We start from the raw sequence: 25,753 nt of genomic DNA on the forward strand, positions 1-25,753 counted from the left end.
TTGGCTGGGAATTTCTTCTTTTTTGTCGGGTCCATAAACCAGAACTATAAGAGGGAGAAGGGCATCCGGCAGGACAGGGAACCTCCAGAGAAGGGCTGAGCACAGGCTTCTGAGAAATAGTACCCAAATGTCTGACCCTGTGCCGCTCGGGTTTCCCAGGGACCACAGTAGGACTGGCTGAGGGAAACTGCTCTTCAGCTCTTAGAAGCTCCTGCTAAGGAAAAATTTGGAGCAAGTGACGTTGTTTATACACAGATTTTCAGTAGCCTGATTTTATTTACAGAAGGCTTTAATTAAACAACATGTAAAATATTTAGTTGTGGAGAGGTTATCTCTTGAGAAAGCTTTTAGTTTCACTAAAACTTCCAGATTTAGTCTTTTTGTCCACCATAACCCATCTGAACTGCTTTCCATCATGCAGAGGAGGCCACCGGCCCCGAGAGCCAGAATAGAGGCACACCACAAACACGGGACACACCTGTGCGGACACAGTGTTTCTGGCAGTGCTGGGAATAGTGGGGAAGGTCCTGGTGAAGGGAGAGCAGAGAAGGGACACGCGGGAAGCATTGTTGATGGCCGCCCATTTTCACGGCCAACCTCTGACGGGCCCGGTGGCCGCTGGTGCTGACCGCATCCTGGATCCTCCGGGTAGTGTAGCATTAGGAACAGGACCCGAGGGGCCTGCTGCTCAGCAGCCTGCTGAGCTCCGTGCTTTGGTCTCATCATCTGTAAAGCGAGGACATCCACGCTGTGAGGGCCAGTGTCGGTGCGTGTGAAGGGCGGCTGCCGTACCAGGCGGGCTCTCCGTGAGCTGCCGTCTTTGCCCAGCAGAGTCACTGGAGCACGGAGAGCAATCAGGTCTGTCGCAGAGCCATTCTGAGGACATGAGAAGCGGTTTCCTTTAGCTCCTGAGATTATTTGTACTGGAATGTTGAAAGATGATTTGGGGTCATGCGATTATGTAATCAAACTTAATATCAAAGTAGTAGACTCTGGTCTAGCTATTTTAGACTGAAGGTATTTCAGGATGAAGTGGGGCAGCGCTCTGAGTTTGGAGTTAACGGACCGTCTTCGGCCATGACCCACGTTTACTCTCTAAAGCCTCTTTAGGTCTCTCCTGTAGATTCAAGTTGGGCTTTTTCCCTTGGAACTGGGCCTGGAGGATTTTTCAGGCAGGGTGTTAGCATCCTCCAGCTCTGCTTTTAGATCGATCATGTTCTATTTTCTCTTGCGCAGCTCTCATCTCCCCACCACACCACCACCTCTGAGTAGGTACGTTCTAGCCTAGTTCTCGCAAACCCAGTTCTTATGCCGTTTGCGGGTTCCCCGAATGCCTGCTGCGCGCTCTTCGCCATTCTGGTGACATGAGGGTTACAGCAAGGCATGAAGTCTCCGGCCTTCAGGAAGCTGACATTCTAGTGGGGGTGGGGAGACGGATAGTACGCAAGTAGCCCATCTGTGTCTGTCTGTGTCTGTGGGGCCAAGTGCTGGGGAGGGAGATGGGGAGAGCCGTGTGGAGGGAGCTGTTGTGGATAGGATGGCCAAGGGAGGCCTTCCCAGTCCGTTGACATTTGCCCAGAGACCAGAGAAGGAAGGGGGCAATCTGTGCTGCTGCTGGGAAGCACATCGCGGGCTAGAGCAGGAGTCCTCTAGAAACGTCTCTGGTGCTCCCGGGAGCAGGACGCGCAGCAGGACTACAGCAGAGCGTGGTAGGGCAGGAGGTTAGAGAGGTAATGGGCTGGAGACAGGGCTCCTGAAAGCAGCTTCACTTGAATGAGAGGGGGAGCCCCCAGTGGGGTTGGAGATAAGGGTCACTGACTTTCCTGCCAGCAAGTTTATGCTAGCTTAGTAAGTCATTGTAGTAAAACTCTGTCCTAACTCACCCTAACCCATAGGTATTTCACAGCTTTTTTTTTTTTTTGGTGGGGGTGGGGGAGGTAGAGGGAGAGGGGGAGAGAGACTCTTAAGCAGGCTCCGTACCCATCCTGGGGCCTGACATGGGTCTCGACCTCACAGCCCTGAGATGATGACCTGAGCCGAAGCTTAAGAGTCGAGCGCTTAACTGACTGAACCACAGAGGCACTTCTCGCCACTTCTTTTTTAAATAATTGATTTAAAGACTTTTATAGTAGTTTGGCCATGTTCTACTCAGCTGACTCTGAGAAGGAGATAGGCCCAGGCAAAAGGCAAAATAAAATTATCTCTTGATTAGTTTTCTAAGAGGAGTGGTGCATTATATGCTAATTACATTAGCGAAGGTAATGCAAAGTGTCGACCCAATCAGATGCCTTTGGGAAGCGTCTAGGTCCTAGCTTGATGAATTTTTCCTTTCCTCCGTGTCTCATGCTATCCTCCAAAGCGACCGTTACAATTCCATCTTTCACAGTAATAACAATAATAATAATAATAATAATAATAACTCTGCAAATACTAGATTGGCAGATAAAGGGTGTTAGAGGTGCCGGAACTTCTTGCACCCTCCAGAAAAATCTGGAAGAATGGTGACTGCTGCGTTAGCTTATGCTGCTTAGTCCTTTGTCCCTGGGAGTTAAGTATAGATAGTTGAAGGGAGGACTGCCTTGCGCACAGTTACGGGTCAGGAAAAAGAGATGAAGCCCTAGGTGTGTGCTGCAGCCGTGAGCAATCCAGGTGGTGAGAAGACTTGAGTGTCCTGGGGTCGCCGGTCCTCACGGGTAGTAGGTAATCACAGGAAATCTGCACTAACGTGCATTTGAACATGAGAGACTGATTTCTGTTCCCCGGGCGAGTTCTGTTTCTCAAAGTCAGGGAGGGCGGGGACAGCCAGTGGAGGCATTGCCTCGTCATTATTTGAGACCTTAGTCCCGCGATCAGGCTAATACAGGAAAGCCAATAGATGAAATGTTTTTTTCAACCTCCCCAACATAATTAGAAGATTGACTTAAAAATTGTTGGGTTTTTTTAATTAACAGTAATAGCACAGCCCCATATTTTAGCCCAGTTGGATGTTGGGGGCTCATTTATTTAATAATGAGGTCTGGTGTTTTGTTTTTTTTCTGTACCAAATTTGCATTTACTCAGAATGTTTCTTTTCATCCTCCCATAGACGTCTGCCTCACCATTGAGGCCATTTCTCTGCTTATTGGCACTTTCAGAAATGGACAGGACAAGAAATGAAAGGAAGTTCAAACCGGTCCCCTTCATCTGGGCATCTGAATTATTGTACCCCCTCCATCACCCAGACTTGATTTCCTTTGTGCAGAGGAGATGCGTGTCTGATATTTCTCTCTCTCCTCTTCCATTTCCAGGAGGGCTGTTGGCCTGCTGCCGTGCTGCTGAACAGTATGCAGTCCTTCCGGGAGCAAAGCAGTTACCACGGAGACCAGCAGAGCTACCCGCAGGAGGTACACAGCTCATCCCGGATAGAAGAGTTCAGCCCGCGTCAGGCCCAGATGTTCCAGAATTTTGGGGGTGCAGGCGGCGGCGGCGGCAGCAGCAGCAGCAGCGGTGGTGGGCGACGAGGATCGGCGGCTGCGGCAGCGATGGCTAGCGAAACCTCTGGCCACCAGGGCTACCAGGGCTTCAGGAAAGAGGCTGGAGACTTCTACTACATGGCAGGCAGCAAAGACCCTGTGACAACAGGAACCCCGCAGCCGCCTCAGCGAAGGCCTTCGGGGCCGGTGCAGAGCTACGGACCGCCCCAGGGGAGCAGCTTTGGCAATCAGTATGGGAGCGAGGGGCACGTGGGCCAGTTTCAAGCCCAGCACTCGGCCCTCGGTGGGGTGTCTCACTATCAGCAGGATTACACGGGGCCTTTCTCTCCAGGGAGCGCTCAGTACCAGCAGCAGGCCTCCAGCCAGCAGCAGCAGCAGCAGCAGGTGCAGCAGCTGAGACAGCAGCTCTACCAGTCCCACCAGCCTCTGCCACAGGCCACCGGCCAGCCGGCATCCGCAGCGTCCCATCTGCAGCCGATGCAGCGGCCCTCCGCGCTGCCGTCGTCCGCGTCCGGGTACCAGCTGCGGGTCGGTCAGTTCGGCCAGCACTACCAGTCCTCCGCCGCCTCCTCGTCCTCCTCCTTCCCTTCGCCGCAGCGTTTCAGCCAGTCCGGCCAGAGCTACGACGGCAGTTACAGCGTGAATGCGGGGTCCCAGTACGAGGGACACGGCGTGGGTTCTAACGCGCAGGCGTACGGCACGCAGTCCAACTACAGCTACCAGCCTCAGTCTGTGAAGGGCTTTGAGCCGGCCAAGATTCCCCAGGGGACACAGCAGGGGCAGGCGCCCGCGCAGCCCCCGCAGCCCCCGCCGCAGCATGTGATGCAGTACACGAGCACCGCCACCAAGCTGCCCCTGCAGGCCCAGGTGGGGCAGTACAGCCAGCCCGAGGTTCCGGTGCGGTCGCCCATGCAGTTCCACCAGAACTTCAGCCCCATCTCCAACCCTTCCCCCGCGGCCTCTGTGGTGCAGTCTCCAAGCTGCAGCTCCACCCCGTCCCCCCTGATGCAGAGCGGGGAGAACCTCCAGTGTGGGCAAGGCAGTGTGCCCATGGGTTCCAGAAACCGAATTTTACAGCTAATGCCCCAGCTGAGCCCAACGCCCTCCATGATGCCCAGTCCTAATTCGCACGCCGCAGGCTTCAAAGGGTTTGGCCTAGAAGGAGTGCCGGAAAAGCGACTGACAGACCCCGGGCTGAGTAGTTTGAGCGCCCTGAGTACGCAGGTGGCCAATCTTCCTAATACCGTTCAGCACATGCTACTTTCCGACGCCCTGACACCTCAGAAGAAGACCTCCAAGAGGCCCTCCTCCTCTTCGAAGAAAGCGGACAGCTGCACAAACTCCGAAGGCTCCTCCCAGCCTGAGGAACAGCTCAAGTCCCCCATGGCCGAGTCGCTGGACGGAGGCTGCTCGAGCAGCTCCGAGGACCAAGGCGAGCGGGTGAGGCAGCTCAGTGGCCAGAGCACCAGCTCCGACACCACCTACAAGGGCGGGACCTCCGAGAAAGCGGGCTCCTCCCCAGCCCAGGGCGCTCAGAGCGAGGCCCCCAGACTCAGTGCCAGTCCCGTGGCCAGAGAAGAGGCTGCCTCGCCTGGTGCTAAGGACACACCACTGTCGTCCGAGGGCAACCCCAAAGTCAACGAGAAGACCGTTGGCGTGATTGTCTCCCGGGAAGCCATGACAGGTCGGGTCGAAAAGCCTGGTGCACAAGATAAAGGCTCCCAGGAGGAGGATCCCACAGCCACGCAGAGGCCACCCAGCGCTGGAGGGCCAAAGGAGACCAGTCACCCGTCGGTCCCACAGCCAGAGCCCCCGGGGGGAGGGAGCAAAGGAAACAAGCATGTAGATAATAACTCCAACCACAATGGAGAGGGAAATGGCCAGGGCGGGCACTCGGCGGTGGGCCCCGGTTTTATAGGCAGGAGTGAGCCCAGCAAATCTCCTGGCAGCCTGCGCTATAGTTACAAAGACAGTTTCGGGTCAGCTGTGCCGAGAAACGTCAGTAGCTTTCCTCAGTACCCTACAGGACAAGATAAGGGGGACTTCTCTGGCCACGGGGAGCGCAAGGGGAGGAACGAGAAGTTCCCCAGCCTGCTGCAGGAAGTGCTTCAGGGCTACCATCACCACCCGGACAGGAGGTACTCCAGGAGTGCGCAAGAGCATCAGGGCATGGCGGGGGGCCTGGAAGCAGCCACGAGGCCTAATGTCTTAGTCAGTCAAACCAATGAGTTAGCTAGCAGGGGTCTCTTGAACAAGAGCATCGGGTCCCTATTAGAAAACCCGCACTGGGGCCCTTGGGAAAGGAAGTCAAGCGGCACGGCTCCCGAAATGAAACAGATCAATTTGGCTGACTATCCGATTCCCAGAAAGTTTGAAATAGAGCCGCAGTCATCGGCCCATGAGCCCGGGGGTTCCCTCTCTGAAAGAAGATCCGTGATCTGTGACATTTCTCCACTAAGACAGATTGTCAGGGACCCGGGGGCTCACTCACTGGGACACATGGGTACCGACGCCAGACTTGGGAGGAGTGATCGGCTCAATCCAAGTTTAAGTCAGTCGGTCATTCTTCCCGGTGGGTTGGTATCCATGGAAGCGAAGCTGAAATCCCAGAGCGGGCAGATAAAAGAGGAAGATTTTGAACAGTCCAAATCTCAAGCTAGCTTCAACAACAAGAAATCCGGAGACCACTGCCATCCTGCCAGCATCAAGCACGAGTCTTACCGAGGCAATGCCAGTCCTGGAGCAGCTCACGATTCCATCGCAGACTACGGCCCCCAAGACAGCAGACCCACGCCAATGCGGCGGGTTCCTGGCAGAGTCGGTGGCCGGGAGGGCATGAGGGGTCGGTCCCCTTCGCAGTATCATGATTTCTCAGAAAAACTGAAGATGTCTCCTGGGAGGAGCAGAGGCCCAGGGGGAGACCCGCATCACATGAACCCACACATGACCTTTTCGGAGCGGGCCAACCGCACTTCTTTACACGCGCCATTCTCTCCCAACTCAGAAAGCCTGGCCTCTGCTTACCACGCCAACACTCGGGCTCATGCTTACGGGGACCCCAGCGCAGGTTTGAATTCTCAGCTCCATTATAAGAGACAGATGTACCAACAGCAGCAAGACGAGTACAAAGACTGGAGCAGCAGCTCTGCTCAGGGAGTGATCGCCGCCGCGCAGCACAGGCAGGAGGGACCACGGAAGAGCCCGAGGCAGCAGCAGTTTCTCGACAGAGTGCGGAGCCCTCTGAAAAACGACAAAGATGGTATGATGTATGGCCCACCAATGGGGACTTACCATGACCCCAGCGGTCAGGAAGGGGGGCGCTGCCTCATGTCTGCCGATGGTCTGTCTAACAAAGGCATCGAGTTGAAGCATGGCTCCCAGAAGTTACAACAAGAATCTTGTTGGGATCTTTCCCGGCAGACTTCTCCAGCCAAAAGCAGCGGTCCTCCGGGGATGTCCAATCAGAAGAGGTACGGGCCACCCCACGAGGCCGACGGACATGGGCTGACCGACACGCCGCAGTCATCCAAACCCAGTAATGTTATGCTCAGGCTCCCGGGCCAAGAGGATCATTCTTCTCAAAACCCCTTAATCATGCGGAGGCGGGTGCGTTCCTTTATCTCTCCCATTCCCAGCAAGAGGCAGTCACAGGATGTGAAAAACAGTAACACGGAAGATAAAGGGCGTCTCCTTCACCCACCGAAAGAAGGCGCCGACCGAGCGTTCAATTCCTATGCGCATCTCTCTCACAGCCAGGATGTCAAATCCATCCCGAAGAGAGAATCCTCCAAGGATCTTCCAAGTCCAGATAGCAGAAACTGCCCTGCGGTTACCCTCACAAGTCCTGCTAAGACCAAAATTCTGCCCCCTCGGAAAGGCCGGGGCTTGAAATTGGAAGCTATAGTTCAGAAGATCACGTCCCCAAACATCAGGAGGAGTGCGTCCTCAAACAGCGCGGAGGCCGGGGGAGACACGGTCACTCTCGATGACATTCTGTCATTGAAGAGTGGCCCTCCCGAAGGTGGCAGTGTTGCTGGTCAGGATGCCGAGATGGAGAAGAGAAAAGGTGAGCTGGTGCCTGACCTGGTCTGTCCAACAAGCCAGGACCTGAACATCGAAAAGCCCCTGCCAAGGGCTTCAGAGGAGTGGCGTGGCGGTGGGGACGACAAAGTGAAGACCGAGACGCACCCGGAGACGGTCACTGCTGGAAAGGACCCCCCTGGCACCATGACATCTGTGACCTCACAGAAGCCTGGGGGTAACCAGGGGAGACCAGATGGTTCCCTTGGTGGGACTGCACCCTTAGTCTTCTCGGACTCAAAGAATGTACCTCCAGCGGGCGTGTCGGCCCCTGAGGCAAACCCCAAGGCTGAGGAGAAAGAGAACGATACAGTGACGATTTCCCCCAAACAAGAGGGTTTCCCCCCGAAGGGGTACTTCCCATCAGGAAAGAAGAAGGGGAGACCCATCGGTAGTGTGAACAAGCAAAAGAAACAGCAGCCACCACCTCCGCCCCCTCAGCCCCCTCAGATACCAGAAGCTTCTGCGGATGGAGAGCCAAAGCCAAAAAAGCAGAGGCAAAGGCGGGAGAGGAGGAAGCCTGGGGCACAGCCAAGGAAGCGGAAAACCAAACAAGCAGTTCCCATCGTGGAACCCCAAGAACCTGAGATCAAACTAAAGTATGCCACCCAGCCACTGGATAAAACCGATGCCAAGAACAAGTCTTTTTTCCCTTACATCCATGTAGTAAATAAGTGTGAACTTGGAGCCGTGTGTACAATCATCAATGCCGAGGAGGAGGAGCAGACCAAATTGGTGAGGGGTCGGAAGGGGCAGAGGTCGCTGACACCGCCCCCCAGCAGCACAGAAAGCAAGGCGCTGCCAGCCTCGTCCTTCATGCTGCAGGGCCCCGTGGTGACCGAGTCTTCTGTCATGGGGCACCTGGTGTGCTGTCTGTGTGGCAAGTGGGCCAGTTACCGCAACATGGGCGACCTCTTTGGACCCTTTTACCCGCAAGATTATGCAGCCACTCTCCCGAAGAACCCGCCCCCGAAGCGGGCCGCGGAGATGCAGAGCAGAGTGAAAGTGCGGCACAAAAGCGCTTCGAATGGCTCCAAGACGGACACTGAGGAGGAGGAGGAGCAGCAGCAGAAGGAGCAGAGGAGCCTGGCCGCGCACCCCAGGTTCAAGCGGCGACACCGCTCGGAAGACTGCGGCGGCGGCGGCCCTCGCTCCCTGGCCCGGGGCCTCCCCTGTAAGAAGGCCACCGCCGAGGGCAGCAGCGACAAGACTGCTTTGGACTCAAAGCCCTCCGTGCCCACCACTTCGGAAGGGGGCCCCGAGCTGGAGTTACAAATTCCTGAACTACCTCTTGACAGCAATGAATTTTGGGTCCACGAGGGTTGTATTCTCTGGGCCAATGGAATCTACCTGGTCTGCGGCCGGCTCTACGGCCTGCAGGAGGCGCTGGAAATAGCCAGAGAGATGGTGAGTGTGCCCTCCCCCCCACCCCCAAATCCGGGGGGCGGGGGGCTCGCCCTGCCTCTTCCCGCCTTCTGCTCCCCTCTTTCCCTCTTGCACTCGCCCCAGCCCCGCCAGTCGGACTGATCGTTCCCCCAGGTTGGAGCCCCTAAGCCCACAGGAGGGGTGGAAAATGAAGTGATTTGGAAGATTTAACTTTCATTTTTATGGGTAGTGCTGACCCTAGGTGGCAGAGTCCTGCTGGGGCAGCCCTGAGAGGCAGAGCAAGCTAGCGTGTGTCGTGTCGTGTCCCCCCCCCTGCCCCCCAGCCCGCCCAGTACTCTGCCACCTTCCTCTTTCTGCACCATAAGCTTTTGCTGCTAGTTGTTTTATTTATTGGTCCTTTTCTCCCATTTTTCAACATCTGCCTCTGTAATACTTACAGAGTACCCTGTTTCCTTTCTGTTTCCTTTCCTCTCAAACTCTTCCCTTCTCTGGAATTACTCATTCACGTTAGGCTTCTCTTGGACCACATCGCTCTAATCCAAGCTTGACAACAGGATGTTCATTCTTTAGGTCGGTTTCGTAACTGTTATCCTGGGGTGTTCCTAGTCATTGTCACTCCCTTCTTCCAGCGAATGCCTTTCTTAGTCTTTGCCTGTCTTTGCCTTTCTTAGTCTGCGCCCTCATTTAACGCTGCGCATTGTCCCTCGGGAGTTTCCCGAGATGGGTGTGTGGGAGGAAAAATACTTGGGAGACTTGTCTTGGGTGAGAATATGTCTCTGTCCCATCCTCATGTTTGCTTGAGGGTTGGGTATGGAATTCTAGATTTGAAATCATTTTCTCTCACTGTCTTAGAGTCCTGGCTCCCGACTTGGCCTTGAGCTTCTGGTGCTGCAGTCGAGGAGATGGGGCCGTTGGTGGTTTTCAGTCCTTGGTATGAGTGTGTGGACTGCCTTTCTCCTCTGAAGCGTTTGAGGATCTTCTCGGTATCCCTTGGGGTGGGTCTTTTCATTCTCCACTGGGAGATCTTGCCATCTGTAAACTCCTGTGTCCCACTTGGGGAAGTTTGTCCTCTGTTGTTTCTTGGATAATTTCCTTCCGTCTGTTTTCTTGGTTCTTTCTGGAATCCTCTGAATTAGGTACCTCCTGGATTGATCCTCTGGCTTTACCTTTTCACTCCTGGGTTTTCTCTCTCTTTCTCTGCCTTTTTGTTCTCATTTCTCCACGCTCTCTCCAGCTGTACCATCTAACTTTTTATTTATTTATCTTCGTTTCTGATACTCTCAGAACATCGTTCTTCTCTGAACGTCTCTGTCGCGGGGACCTGCTTGAATTAGGCTGGGTTAGGGACCTAACTCCTCTTAAAATTTTGAGCCAACGACCTGGTTTCTGGCCCCACTTTCTGAGACGCCTGCTTCCCCGGCTCTGTGCCCCTCAGTGGCTGGTGTTCTAGTGGCCCCTCCCCTGCGCCCGCTCGTTCCTTTCCCTGCCTTTCAGACTGCTGGGTCGTACCCTTTTTGTCTGATTTCCAGCGTCCGGAAATGGGGACATCTCTCGTGTGTGTTCCCTTTCTCGTTCTTGGTGTCCTCAAGAAGTTGCCGTATAAGTTCGTCCCTTTATCTTTGTGGGAAGCGAAAAGATGTGGAAATGGACGTTCAGCCTATGATGCTTAGTGACATGAAATTTTTGTGTTAATTCATATTTAAAATTTACCATACCTGACAAATACACTGATGATTTTCAGTCATAGTGAAGAAGGGTCGTATCAGCCAGGATCCATAGTATTTTGGGCTACTTGATACTATTCTTTTGCTCGCCCCCTACGCTTCACCAGAAGCACTCTATTTTATCATAGCATTGTTTCCAGAATTTACCACAGTGTCTGATAAAAAGGAAGTCAAAGCTATAAACTATAATACAAAATGTTATTTAATATGAAGTTTATATACTTTTTATATTAGAACATTCTAATTCAGTCACATGAGGAGCTTGCTTTCCCTCTAAGAGCCTCCCCCACCAGGGGAGTTTTTTTCCCTCCCTCCTTCCCTCTCCATCCCCACAGTCACTCCCAATCCCCAGGTTTGAAATAGATTGGCTTCTCAGACACGATGACATTTCATAATGCAAAAGTCTTAAAGGGACATGGCATTTAAGACCCTAAAGTACAGGATTCTTTAAATAGTCAGTTCTGGGTACTCCCTAATCCATCAGTCATCGTCTCGCCCTAGTTGGTGGCCTGCCTGCCATATTTAGTGGTTTGTTTTGTTTTGTTTGTTATTTTAGGTGTGTGTCCCTGCCCATCTGCCAGTGTTTTTTTTATTTCAACAGAGAATATTATTAATATCTCTCAGAGTAACTTCTGTGTGTAAATGGTTGAACATTCTGTAGCAGTAATTGGTAACTGGTAATCAGCAGGCTGACTCCTGCCCACCAGACCCTTAAATCCTATGCCTCAGTCTAGGTCTAGTTGATAGAAAGTAGGGGCACCTGAGAACACTGTGACCACCCTAACCACAGGTGGCCCCTGTGTCCCAGAAAGGTTGGTGACCCACAGGCCTGCCTTTTAAAATTACTCATCAGTAATGAGTAATGAGTAAAAGTGGCTTACTACTCATCAGCTTTGATCCCAAAGTAAAATCTGGCATGTTATAATTAGACCAGATATACTGAATATGAATAAATCATTCTCTCTTGCCCATCTCCCCCCCTTCATTGTCAGCTGGGTGGTTAAAATGACATGAAGCAATTTAGGTAGAGAATATTGAAGGCGTTTTTTGTTTTTTAAAATATTAATTCCAGCCTCTGCCACTTCAAAAGTACTGCAAATTACATGTTTTAAGGGATGAAAAGTTGGGACACTTCATTTAAAAGTTAAAGATATAAAAGCAGATATTTTTTGGGTGCCTGGGTGGCTCAGTGGGTTAAGCCTCTGCCTTCGGCTCAGGTCATGATCTCAGTGTCCTGGGATTGAGTCCTGCATCGGGCTCTCTGCTCAGCGGGGAGCCTTCTTCTCCTCCCTCTCTGCCTACTTGTGGTCTCTCTCTCTGTCCCCCCCCAAAAAAGCAGGTATTTTTGTGCTTAGGCTGCTCCTATATAGTAGAGGCTCTGAACTAGATTTTTGGGTTCTCTGGTCGCCCCCCGATGGCTCACACACCACCATCTCTTTTGATAACATGTTTTAGAACCCAAACAGTTGACCAGTCTTTTTTTCTTTTCAGTTGAGATGTAATTGACATATAACATTGTATTTGTTCCATGAAAAATCTTAGATAAATCTCTACTGTAGCTTTACGATTATTTCCTTACATTCTACTCACATGATGCCAGGCCCTTTAAAAATACTAAACTTTCTCTTCCCTCGATTCTGTTCTGTTTATGTAACAATCCTGTTTTAGAATAGAATGCTAGCTTTGTATATTGAATTTAATTTCTCAGTACACTCGCACATCTGTTTTACTCCCACAAGCCACCTAGTGAGATGGGAAGGGAAAAGAGAGAGACAGTACCATCCCGTTACCCTCACAATAAAGGATGACTTGGCTTTAGTGACACACGCTCAGGTGCTATATAGCCCAGGGATGTGTTGATTTTAAAAATGGTTAAAAAAAAATGCTGCTTTCCCTTTTTGAGCTGACTGATGTTCCACTATGACTACAAGATCTTTTTCTGTTTTATTTGCCCTAGGTTTATATTCTCCTTTTCCTGATGTACTTGAGAACAAATTAAAATTACACTAACTTGCCTTTTCTTATTTAATTTGATAGATGCTGTTTCAATTTGTCAAGGCCACTCTGAGTCTAGTTTTATCTTAGGTTTTAGCAGATGCTTTCAATTTCAGTCCGCTTAACAGGCCTGCCCAATCCTATCATGTTGAGATAAGGCCACATATATTTCATTAGAGATCCATTTTGGCCCATGTATTTATCAGGTGTTTTGACAAGCATGATATTATAACAAAATCATATGAAGTCCTCAAGAGACAGTAGCTCCCTCCCTATAGGTGTCATACTGTGAAAATTATGGAAAACTAGAACATTCCTGTTCAGGCAGATGGCCTTTGCTGTCCTTCCTTTTTTGAGTGTGGAACTTAATCCATTCATTTCTGCACAGTCTTCTTTGGTTTTGTCTGACTTTGACTTCTGCTCGTTGATCTCGGTCTGATTATGTATGTGAGCCCACGGTGATCTCTGATCTGGTGTGGATGGCGTGATAGAGGCACTTGCCTCTTAAACAGACGTACATAGGACTTGGTATGTAGAAGTCATGTTTGGTACATTTAGGAATGTGAAGGCCTTCAAGGTTCAGGGTTGCGTTGCCAGGAGAGCTGACCTGTGTTTATCCCTTCCCTTCCTTCCCCCATCACCTGGGCTGACAGCTCCCCTTCTGAGCAGATTCTTAACACCCTCCATGGGGATTTGTGTATGTTAACTGGATCTGGGTTAATTTCCTTTTTTTTTTTTAAAGATTTTATTTATTTATTTGACAGAGATCACAAGTAGGCAGAGAGGGAGGCAGAGGCCAGGCGCTCCGGTTAATTTCCTTTGGATCAGTATATTAAAGATTATATTTAAAGGTTTTTTTTTTCCCCAAGTTTTATTTATTTAATCCCTGCACCCAATGTGGGGCTCAAACTCACAACCCTGAGATCAGGGGTTGCATGCGGTTTCTGACTGAGCCAGCCAGGGGCCCCTGAAGTTTATTTTTAAGACAAGTTTAAATAGATCATCCTCCATTTCTAATTTACTGTAAACTTTGACCAAAAAAAAAAAAAACCTGATTTGACAAGTATAAAATATTAATAGATCGATAACATTATGAAAATGTAACTGCATGTTAAAACATCAAAAACAGAGGCACCTGGGTGGCTCAGTGGGTTAAGCCTCTGCCTTCAGCTCAGGTCATGCTTCCCTGACCCTCACCTCTCTCTGTCTGCCTCTCTGCCTACTTGCGATCTCTCTCTCTCTGTCAAATAAATAAATAAAATCTTAAAAAAAAAAACCCAAAACATAAAAAACAGATCAGTTAGCCTCTCTGGTCTTGTGTGAAATAAAGGCATTATCCTTTATGTTCCCTGAATTTCCATATGTGCTCCCTAAGTTAGTAGTGGGCCGCCCCGCGCCGAGGTCCTGCTGAAGCCTTCCCACGGAAACTCCTGGTCTCTGCTTTTGACTCAGCAGCCACAGGCGCGCCCCACAGTGACCGACCCTCCCCTCTATACTCCCCTCATCCCTCCTCCCCGTCGCTCTCCCCGGCTTCCTTACATCCTTTGCTTTCCTCTCTAGTCCCCTCTAGAGGCTGTCCCCTGATCTTTGTCGCCACAGCTCACACAGCTGTCCCAGCCTGGCTGTGTTAACACGTTGGGGCACCTGGGTTCATTCATCCCCCTGTTCCTGTGACTTTCAGCAAGTAGCACAGAGTTGTATGATGTCTTATTACCTGTTTTTCTTAACACTACCTGTGTGTGCTCTTACATCACTACGCGATGGCCTTGAGACTAAACCTCCAGAGAAAAGGGTCATTTTCTCTCAGGATTTGGTTTTTCTGCATTCTAAGGAATATCATGAAATCTGCAGTTTGGGAATTTTCTTGCTTATATAACGTTACAGAATAAATTGTGAGAGAGTTTTCCTATAGTCTATTTCCTTATTTCTTTTAGGGGTGGAAGGATGATAAGCTTTACACCTGATTTTAAAGTAAAACATACAGGATCGCCTGGGTGGTGGAGTCGGTTAAGTGTCCGAGTCTCGGTTTTGGCTCAGGTCAGGATCTCAGGGTCTGAGGTCTCATGATCCCATGCCGGGCTGGATGGAGCCTGCTTAAGATTTTCTCTCCCTCCCTCTCCCTCTGCACCTCTTCCTTCCCTCTCCCCCATGCTCTCTCTCAAAAAAATAAATAAATAAAAACTGAAAATGGGTGGACTGCTTGAAAATGCTACAGGTAAAGGGCCATAAAGAAGAATAATGATAGGTTACTATATAGTATATACTAGACCAAATAATTCATCTCTGAGACGTTACACTAGTTACTGCTAATGTGTTGAAAGAGCTAACACGATCGGATGGCATGCAGAAGTAGGTGTTCATTTCAGTTCAGCAGCTAGCCGAGTCCTTGGTAGGAAACCCATGCAAATCTGAAGTTAGAATGCTCTAAGGGCCCTTAGCTCCCTTCATGGTTTGGGAGGCCTCGGTCCCCGGTCCCACGGCTGGCGTGTGAGGAGCAGCACTTGGCAGCAAGGCTCCTGGACCTTGTCAGGAGGGTTTATGTGATTCATGCAGAAAGTGACACCTTGCCACACAGTTCCTGCACAAGAGCTTGAATTTTCCAGGATGCGCAACTTCCTTTATTCCAGACTCTTAAGAAAAATGGAGCTTTCCCCCTTGGCTACCCCCTGCCTAACCTCTTGCCCCAATCCAAGGCCAATTTTATAGGACCCTGAAGGCCACCAGCTGCAGGCCAGCTTCTTCCCACCTTCCCATTTTTTGAAAAGAAGTCCGGCAGGGGAAAATCCATTCAGCTTAATCATGCGCTCAGAGATCCGCCTCAGCTTTCTGGCTTGGCCCTTCTGCTCACCAGCTGGGGAGGCGGGGGATGGGTGAGAGTCCCGCAGTCCCCCTGCTCCGTGGGAAATGAGCATTTCCGAGCTGGTCACGTGCTCAAGGCGCTTAGCCTGCGTGCTTCACCTTCTTAATCTATAAAGTATGGAAACTGCTAGTGCCCACTGTAAAGAAGGCCGTTAGAAGCACGAGTGACTCTTCGGAAGCTTCGTAGAGGAATGTGGGCCAGTGCTGTGGGCCAGCATCTGCCCTCGGGTCGTGTCCTTACGTGTCGTAGTTCGGGTGTATGTTCTGGTTCGCTCGCTGAGCAGGCTGTGGCTCACGGATCCTTCCAGACCCACACAACTAGCGCTTCTTCCCGGCAAGGGAAGTTATCCGGCACAGGAGACCACCATTGTCTTTTCATTTTTACTCTTGTGGGAAACTCAGGTTTGTGGGAAGCAGGGTGTGTGGTATTTAGGGTGCAGTGTTAATTAGTGTCCTGTAAGCTGGCAGCAGCCCGCACAGACATTCTCAGGAGTTAGGGCGTTCAGAGGAGAGGAGACAGGAGAAGGGAATAAACTCTACCTGGCACATTAAGTAAAAGCATTAATGTTCTTGTGAGTTGGTCATTTTTTGATAATGAGTACCTAAGGCCAAAGTAAAGAGTGTACGTAGTAATACAGTTATTTTTTAAATAAACATTTTTGATGGGTCAGTGCTATAAGGGAGATCCAAAATAATTAAGAATTCATAGAATGGTTCAGAACAACCACACTCCACCTCCCGCCCCACTCCCCCCAAAATAGCTAATACGTACAGGAGGACTGGAGAGGGCTCTGTTGTAGTCTGAGGATTGAGCGTTTGATTTATGGGCAGTGGGAAACCACCAGCAGTGCTGAGTGTGTAATATCACACAATCAGGTTTGTGGCTTATAAAGGCAACTCAGGAGAGACGCGCGGAGAGGAAAGAAGCAGGCCCAGTGGTTGAGAGGCTGTGGCACTGATCTCTCTAGAGATGATAAGGCCTAAAGAAGGAGCAGAGGAGGGATTTATGGGAAGGAGCATACAGATAGTAGGATCGTTTTGGAATTTCAAGTCGATAGAATCCAGAAACGGATTAGGTGTGGCAGGTAAAGGGAGGGGAGGAATAAACCCGAGGCTTCCCTTTTAGCAGGCAGGTTGGCCGATGGAGTGGGCTGGGTAAGACCCCAGTAATAGCAAAGGGGGCTATTGAGGAAGAGAAGGGAGACCTTAGGTTTGCAGCTAATGTGTAGCGGGCAAAAGAGACTACCGGGTGTGGAATGCCCAGCCGAATCTGCATGTTCAGGTTGTCAGCACTCTGGGTCTCTAGTACAGTGCTTTTCATAAGCACTGGCTGGTTTTTATTTAGCTTTTTGCATAAACGTAAAATCAGGAAGCTTAATCTGCGTTGCAAGAAAGTGGGAGGAAATAGAAAATCATGAGATCTTTCTTTTTTTTTTTTTTTTTAATTCCATATAGAGAACTCTGAAAAGCTATCAGAGACATTAAGCTATATTTGAATTATTGCCTGTAATATGGTTGGGAATGGGAGGGGTCACAGAAGAAGTCATTTGCTATTTTTGGTTTTCTTTTTTTTTTAAGATATTACTTATTTATTTGACACAGAGAGAGAGATCACAAGTAAGCAGAGTGGCAGGCAGGGAGAGAGGAGGAAGCAGGTTCCCCGCTGAGCAGAGAGCCCAATGTGGGGCTCGATCCCAGGACCCTGAGACCATGACCTGAGCTGAAGGCAGAGGCTTAACCCTCTGAGCCACCCAGCCACCCCTGTTTTTGGTTTTCTAATAATTTTTCAAGACATTGACATTATTGACAACACAGTGGAATGCCCAATTGCATTTAGTTATGGTGAGAAAGAGCTGATAAGAAACATTACTCTTGGGGCCCTGGAAAAAGCTCTGTTGTGCATGGTATCTCCCCATTTTCTGAGGGTCCTAGGATGTAGCCCAAGCCTCTGCGTGTTGAACTGAGACTAGGCAAGGTGCACTTCACTTTGAGGTCACGTGGGTTCAGAGGTTCAGATAGTCATAATGCACGGATACTTATTTTTGGAGGGTCTGGGACAGTTCCACTCACAGGAAGCGACAGGAAACCAGGAAAGGACAGAAGAGCTTAACAGACAGGATTTAGAGGGGGCACTGGGTACATCTGTGGGCTTGAGGCTCAGTCTTAACTCCTGAGGCCTGAAAAGATAAAATACTTTTTTTTTTTTTTTTAAAGATTTTGTTTATTTGACAGATCACAAGTAGGCAGAGAGATAGACGGGGGAAGCAGGCTCCCCACTGAGCAGAGAGCCCAATGCTGGGCCTGATCCCAGGACCCTGGGATCATGCCCTGAGCTGAAGGCAGAGGCTTTAACCCACTGAGCCACCAAGATGCCCCAATAAAATACTTTTTTACGAGGGAATTACACAGTATTCACATAAGAGTAAATGTTAACAATGTTATTCATACTGTAAAACTACTAGAACTGTAGGTAAAAGAGGGCCACAATCCTGATAATCCAGTAAATTAGCCTCTTTTTTAGATTCCGTCCATATGCTTGTTTTACTAGATTTAGTAATAGTGTAGTAATAACTGCTGACATGGGTTGAGTGCTTTCCAAGTGCGCTGTGCATGAATTCTCACATTTAAACCTCAAAGCAACCCTCTGAGGTGGGCTTTCTCCTGGATGAAACGGAGTCCAGGATCCACATCCAGAGAGTCTCTGCCATTAACTCGACATACGAGGCAGCACTACGTTTTTCACTTGCTTTTGTAATTTTAGCTTGTGTAGTAACTTACGGTATTTTGTTTTAATATGTACGTAATATATCTTCACTAGGTACTCTGCTTTTAGACACCGGAGCCTTTGGTTACTTTACTGTTTCTGATGCAGTGGTAGACATTTCAATTCATGGAGTCATAGTTGAGGGGAAATCCCCAGATGTTAAACTGCGAAGTCAAAAAGTGCGACTATTTTATGGGTTCTGATTGTCATTGTCTCGTGGGTTAACCAAAAAGGGTCATGCTGAGTCACGGCCATGGCCACGGCCACAGAGATCATCCACAGTTAGACACCAGCCCACTAGGACCTCAGCGCTGGGTATTTTTAAATTTTTAATTTTTTCCTTTAAATTTTGTTTCTTGTATTGGTGATATCGCTGCAGTTCCCTATTAATTTTAATGTTTTACATCCATTGATCATTAATTTGGAATTTTAAAGTTTCTCTTCAGTTTGTCACTTCTCTGCACATAATTTCCTGAGTCTGAGTAGCTCCCTTATCTGGCAACTGGACAGGAGCCCTTTCTTCAGGAGTGCCACGAAATGAGGCGTTTGGAGAGCTCTAAGACAAAGTTTTCTCATCTATAAATAGGACGGTGACAGAGGACTGTTGGGGGGCAAAATTGACTTTGCCGGAGATCAGGTAGCTTCCTTGGGCACCAAACGATTCCTAGAGGCTTTGAGCTGAGGTGGTTTTAAAGGAAGTATGTGCTGTGAGCTGGGGTCAGTTCTGGAAGGTGTCCTTATGTGTGGTTTTAGTGGAGACACATCCCTGTCATTAAGCTTACTGGGTGGAAATTAAGTTGAGGAGAAAGAACTCGGCCCGGCGTGACCCTGTCCCAGTCAGCTAGGTACTAGGGACTGATTTGGGCTGTGTGCGCTTCGGGGCTGACACTTTATCTGAGTATGCTGGCAGCACACTGCTGTCAAGGAATGTGCCTTGTGAGAATAGAACCCACGAGCTGCCACATAAGCAGATGCAGGGGACCAAGGTCAACACAGTGACACGTTTCCGTCTGAAAGAACAAACTTCGGGATGGGAGTGGGACCCAGCTGTGGTGACATCAGCTTTGGAGGCGTTTCATTTCTTACATGTTTTCACTAAGCGGCCGGTGGAAGAGTTTCTAGTAAAATGTCTATGTTCATTTAACTCACAGGCATACTCCTTGTGACTCGCTCTGTGGCGTCGCCAGCTGGTTCTAGACTTGGAAGCCTGTGCCTGTGAAGTTCAGATCTTGGTGGAGACGGAGGTCAGGCATAGGGCTTCGCTTCTCTTGCAAGTTGCTTTCGTTGTTGTCCAAAAGCTACTTAAAGCTGAGTTGGTGGGATAATAGCTCGTTGACAGAAGCAACAGGAGCGTTGCCAGTTGGTTCTGCTTGCTTGTTTCCTAAGTAGAGTTCCCTCTGGAAGAAATCAAAAGATATTAATGTTTTGAAAAGGCAGCCCCTTCGAAAACAATGTATTTGTTTGCCAAAACACGGCTCTGCACCTCCCAGCAGGCCTGGGCATTTTAAACACTGCTGTTCGTGAAAAGCACATTTGAAAAAACCAGCTCACCTGCGACCCGGTTCCCCAGACAGCAAGTGCCCAGCACTCCCGCTACACCTGCTGTGCCACTGAGCACCATGTATTGTGACAGTTTTGCCCGCCGAGCCCACCATAGTGCCTGCTGCATGGCTGCTGAGTACCGTGTGTGGTGAGCCTGGGGCCAGCAGGCTCACTTAAGCCACATTAACGAGCAACAGACGCTTCGTGGTAGGAGGTGGGCCTTCGGAAGCCACTTAAAGTACTTGTTTTAAAACATATACTTGAAAATCAGGAAAATACTGGTTAGGATTTTAATCTTTGCATGAGAGAATTGAAGAGAGGAGTGAAAGGCTGTTTTGGTAATGAGACGGAGTGACAGCTTTTTTCCATCTGCCACTTCTTCATTTCCGGGAAAACATTAATGGGCAAGAGATGGATGACCAGTCTGAATTGCTTTACCCCAGTAGTTCTTTGTGGGGTGCAGCGTGCTGGGAACCGTTGCCACGGGCTCTGCCCCCCATTAAGGGCATCTGTGCCAGGTTCTGTTGTGCCTGTGTCTCAGTGTGCGCCTCTTGAGACAAACACAGACATGCAGAGAGCAGTCCTACCACTGGTGTTGATTACCCAGCCCGACCATCTAAAGGGCAGCCTCCCCTTTGACTCAGACAGGAGCACAGTTTCTGAATGCGAACGTCACCTAACGGCACTTAGAACTCAGGTTTGAGAGCTGTCTAGGCACCTGCCAGAGTCCTCATGCTAAACCAGAACACGCAGACACCAGTGTCCCCCCTGTGGTTCTGTGCCACCCTCTGCCCCAAACAAAAACCTTGGAGCCATCCTAGACTCCCCTCTCCTGTTACTCCTGTCCAGGCACTCACTCTACCCTGTTGTGTTCATTAGCCAAATAATTCAAATCTCTCCTCTCTTCCTTGTCACCACCTCCCTCCCCCAAGTCCAGACCATTATCTTTTCTCATCACAGTAGCATCATGATTGGTCCTGCAACCCTTTACTTTGAGCCCCTTTAGTCTGTCCTGTGCTCTGAAATGCTAGTTCTAAAACCCAGGTGGGGCCGTGCCAGCACCAGCTTACAGCCCTAGTTTGCTAACACCCTGCCCTTGTCCGTTCAGCCAGTGCGCGTTGGCATCTGTTATGTGCCGGGAACAAATCCACGCACATAGTTAAAATAAGACAGTATGAGAGACAGTGACGGGTAGCTGCTTTGTCATTATTGTTATTGTTGTTGTTATTATTATTATTATTATTATTATTGCTATTTTAGAGAGAGAAAGAGTACGTGGAGGGGGAGGGGCAGAGGGAGGGGGAGAGAAAGAATCTTAAGTAGTTTCCACACCCAGCCTGGAGCCCCACAAGGGGACTCAATCTCACGACCCTGAGATCATGACCTGAGCCGAAATCAGGAGTTGGACGCTTCACACACTAAGACCCAGCCCCCTGGGGAGCTGCATTGGATTGGGGGTCCAGGGAAATTGCCCTGAGGGGTTGAGGTGGGAGTAGCCTGTCCAGCCAGCCTTTGAGATCAGAGGGCATTTTAGAGCATCCAGGGGCTGTAGCGGGGGAGCTGAGCTTGGTGGATGTGAGGAACAGAAAAAGCAGTGTGGGGAGGCAGTACCGGCTGCAGAGAGAGGGTAATGAGGTTGGAGAGGTCAGCAGGAGCGAATTCCTCTGGCCTGTGTGAGTAGGGGCGGCAGCAGAGCAACGGGACGATTGGGGTGCCCTTGCTTGAAAGTGGGAAGCCTGGAGGAAGAGCAGGTTTGGTGGGGGAAATCCGGTGTGTTATGTTCCCATCGAGTCTGAGATGCCTCTTAGACATCCTGGTGAAGTAGGACCATTTCAGAATTAAGGAGGTCGGAGGACGGCTTCTTGCAGCTAAGGGCGGCCCGAGCTTTGCTTAGGTCAGCACTTGTGTCACGTGCTTGAGGCTGTGGGTGCGGCGCCCATGCAGGCACCAGGAAGCCGCACCTGACTTGGGGCAGGAAGGCTCAGGGTGCGCTCAGACCTGCCGAGAGGTCAGATGACTTGGGGAGTTTGAAGAGTGAGTGGGAGAGAAACAGGCACACGGCAAGATCCACGCCTTCCTCCTTTCCCAGGACCTTCGCTCGTGCCCTCGGAAACCCGAGGTCCACCAGGAGTGCACACTTCATTCTCTCTCTGCTCTGAGCACCTCTGGCTCTCCCCGTGCTCCTGCCCCTCAGCCCTCTCAGATGGCCGCAAGCAGTCATTAAGATTTAGTGCCCTCGCTGAGGGCCAGGCACTGTCCAAGAGCAGACTTTCTTCTCTGTGGGGACAGGCCAGGCCAGGTTGCGTGGCAAGCATGCACAGTAGTGGTGGAGGAGCACTGTGCAAGGCAGCCATGTGGGTGTGGGGCAGCTGTTGCTTCCACTTCGCCTCCTGGGCGAGGCTTTACAGTGCTATAGGCCCCTTTCTTCATGAGAGCGACTAGCTTCCAGGGGTCTTCTCTCTCCAGCAAGGGAATTCCATTTTCCTGGACCCAATGCACCCTACACCCTCCTTTGGAAACAAGAGCTCCATTTATAGTGACTGTGCCAATACGAATTTGTGGGTGACTTTTTGGAGACTCTACATTCAGAATTAATTTCCAGATTAACTCTAGGGAATGCCAGGAAATCTCACACACACACACACACACACACACACACACACGCACACACACACCTGGGCCCTCAAAGGCTCTGAGACCACTAGCAAACACCAATTGTTGCCTTTAGCTCTTTAATTTGACTTGGGAATTCTGAAATGCCATGGTCATTGATAGATTTTCAGACAGTTTAAATAATTTTGCCAACGCCATCCTGTGTGTGTTGCCTTTGTAATCTTAGTCAGTCATGAAGGAGGAGAACCCATGTGCTGGAGCTCCCTTTGATTGCATAACCACCGCGCACTGACCGGGCTGCCCACAGCAGAGGGACCGCAGGGTGAGCAAGCGGGATTCTTGCGTTTACCCCGGAGGAGGTCTCTGAAAGGGGTCATGATTACCAGCTCTTGCAGGTTTCATTTTATCCTTGAATTATTCATAAAGATTGGCTACTTGGAAAATTGTAATGGTAGACAAGTCATTGAGCCTCTCGTGGCCCAATTTTTTAACCCTTAAAATGGAGATAATAACTAGACTACTCTTTCAGGTTGTCTTAAGGGATAAAATGAGATCGGTCTTCACAGTCAGTTGTCATTTAAAAATTGGAGGTGGAGGGGCACCTGGGTGGCTCAGTGAGTGAAGCCTCTGCCTTCGGCTCAGGTCGAGATCTCAGGGTCCTGAGCCCTCCCTGCTCAGCAGGGAGCCTGCTTCCCCCCTCTCTCTGCCTACTTGTGATCTCTCTCTCTCAGTCAAATAAATTAATAAAATATTTTTAAAGATTGGAGGTGAGGAGGTATTTGTTGAATTTAGTCAAAATCTCTGATCTTGGTCATGTCCGTTACAAGTTTCCATTGTCTTCCTCTGTTGAAGTTAAGATTAGCCTTTTGCCAAATATTTTAAACTCTGGGATGAAGCTTCTGAACTAGAAAATAAAGAAGAAAATGTCCGTGTCCATGAAGCTGGTTTAGTCAGTAGTACTTAAACTTTCCCGGGGATACGAAACACCTGGGATGCTGCACATTCAGTCTTTCCGGGTCATGGCTGTGGTCTGCGTTGTTAGCACGAGCTTCGGGTGCGACTAAAAGCGACTCTGGGAACTCTTAAGTTTTTAGCTGGTCCGCTAGAGCTAGGTCGAGAGCTAGTCAGTTAATTCTGGTAGCAGTTTCCACACTAGGTTTGGACCAACTTTTTCCTTCCCGCGTAAGGTTTCTGGGAAGAAAGTCATGAGAGTTGAAACCTGAAGGGAAGATCACCTCCTGAACCGGCCCCATAAAGGCCCCAGAGACGGTTGTCGGGATCTGGCGGCTGGCGTTAGGGTGTGGGGCCCGGCAGCCCTGTGGAGAGTTGCACTGGAGGGAGTTTAAATATGCCGTGACATCCTGTTTTTTTCAGGTTCCTTTTTACTGGATCTCTGATCCTGTGTAAAAGTCCCTTCCCTGTCCCTGCCTTTGAAGAACTTGCCGTGTCGAGAGTAGGGTGGCTTTGCGGAAAGGACCGTGACTTCTGTTTAGTTGTTCAGTTGCGAAGACACGGCTGAGGACTGGTGAGGTGGAGGTAGATCTGGGCAGGAAAGGAGAAGACAAACCAAGAGGGAAGACAAACCAAGAGGGAAGACAAACCAAGAGGCAGTAAGAACAGGAAGACGACCTCCAGGGCCAGGAGTTCGGAACTTCTGCTGAGATGGAAGATCCCGCGTGGGCCCTGCGGATTTGAGATCCTGTTAAGGGGGGCCTGTTGTGACAGTACATTTGTCATCTCTGCCACTGAAATCTCCAACAGTTAAATGTGAGCATCTTGTGAATGAGCAGCTCCCTGTAACTGGCTTTCTGGAAGCGTAGACCCAACTCCTAGGATGAGTATGGAGGGAAGGAGGATTATATGGAGACTTGCTTTCCTGCCTGGCAGTTTCTTTAAAAAGATGCTTTTCTACCCACAAAAGATAATCATTTCTCCTTCTAATCCAATCCAGTGTTTGAGCAAAGGGGAAAATAAAATTAAGCTAGTACGTAGTCTTGTGCAACTTTAATTTCAGTGTTTCCAACTCTGTCCATAAGCGTTCATCTCTGTACTTCGAGAAAAGGCTCTTCTCTTTCTTCTCGCTCCTGCTGGGTGCAGCCTTTTTTCAGGTTCTCAGCTGCTGTTCCGAGCCAGCCTGCTAATTACTGCTTTAAAAACCTCCCCCACCCTAAGCCCCTCCTTTCTGATTTCTTAAAGGGCACAGATCTCTTGTCTTTTTGAAAGATTTGTCTGAAAATTCCCCTCAACAAAATATGTAATGTTTTATCAAGGTCACAGCTTTCTTCTCTGGCTATAAAGGAAACCCTCTGATTAGAATTATTTTAATGTACTTGCAGGTAAAATAAAATGCAGACTGTGTGTAGGATAAGACTGCAAAGTGGGGGAAATCAAGGTCTAGTTAGCCCAAAGAAACATCCTCAGCACAACCTGTGCAGACTTTTTGTTAAGTGGCATTATGAAGGATATATATTAATACACATTTTGTGTAAGAGAAAAACAAAATCTTCTTCCATAACACTTTGGTATTCTAGAAAGGGGAGGGGATGAAGATTGGTTTTAACTTAAATGGTGGCAAATGGATGCATTTTACTAGGGAAATTGCTTTGTTTTGCCTGTATATTATTACTGGAGCTGAAGACTGTAGACTCAGGAGAATTAGGGAACCATAGAACATGTAAAACCCACGCAGGTGGCCCATGTCCGCGCCTGCCACATCCACAGGTGAAGTTCCGTAGCTCCATGTGTGGTCATTATAAATAGTCTCAGCTTTGTGCGCTTCTGGTAAAAGTAATCATGAGCGGTGTCAGTCCGTGTTTATAGAACAGTATCATCAATAGAGTGTTTCTATTAAGACGTATAGTTGAAGGTGGGAATTAAAGAGGGGGTAAATACTGTGACTTACCTGTTAAAAATGTTCCAATAAAAAGATGAATGTTCAGAGCAAGTGCACATGAGTAGCAACTTAGCTGCGTTGAAGTGTAACGGCTAGTGGCGTCCATCGTCTTAGGAGCCGGCCCTTCCTGGATGTCTGTGCTGCTGCCCACCTCCAGCTTCCCACGTACAGGAGCCCCGGAGACTCTGGTTGCTCAGGGGGCCAGCCACTCCGTGTGGGATCTCTGCTGGGACTTTTTTCCTTCTGTTTTTCTACAGGGTGTCTCAGGAGTACCCTACATGTCATTTCAAAAATACTCCTTCCTTCATTGCCAAACACATTCAGGGTTTTGTTTGGTTTAGGGACACCCCCCCCCCAATCAGTTTTCTTAAAAGATTCTTCATCCCCTTCCGCTTTTCCCACGGGGGGGGGGGGTGGTTTATCC

The 25,753-nt window shown here is 49.7% G+C and overlaps 1 protein-coding gene across 2 annotated transcripts in view; it reads left to right on the forward strand.

Moving 5' to 3' along the window:
• Nucleotides 1-3,287: 3,287 nt before the first annotated feature.
• The window catches only part of TCF20 (transcription factor 20), a 56,054-nt gene continuing 33,588 nt past the window's right edge, over nucleotides 3,288-25,753 (forward strand). For both annotated transcript variants that reach the window (XM_059401876.1, XM_059401875.1), the window contains exon 1: nucleotides 3,288-8,960. In XM_059401876.1, the coding sequence (XP_059257859.1) occupies nucleotides 3,324-8,960 (5,637 nt within the window). In that variant the 5' untranslated portion in view covers nucleotides 3,288-3,323. The remainder of the gene's footprint in view (nucleotides 8,961-25,753) is intronic.

The sequence above is a fragment of the Mustela nigripes genome, chromosome 6, assembly GCF_022355385.1.
Source record: "Mustela nigripes isolate SB6536 chromosome 6, MUSNIG.SB6536, whole genome shotgun sequence".
Lineage (NCBI taxonomy): Eukaryota > Metazoa > Chordata > Mammalia > Carnivora > Mustelidae > Mustela > Mustela nigripes.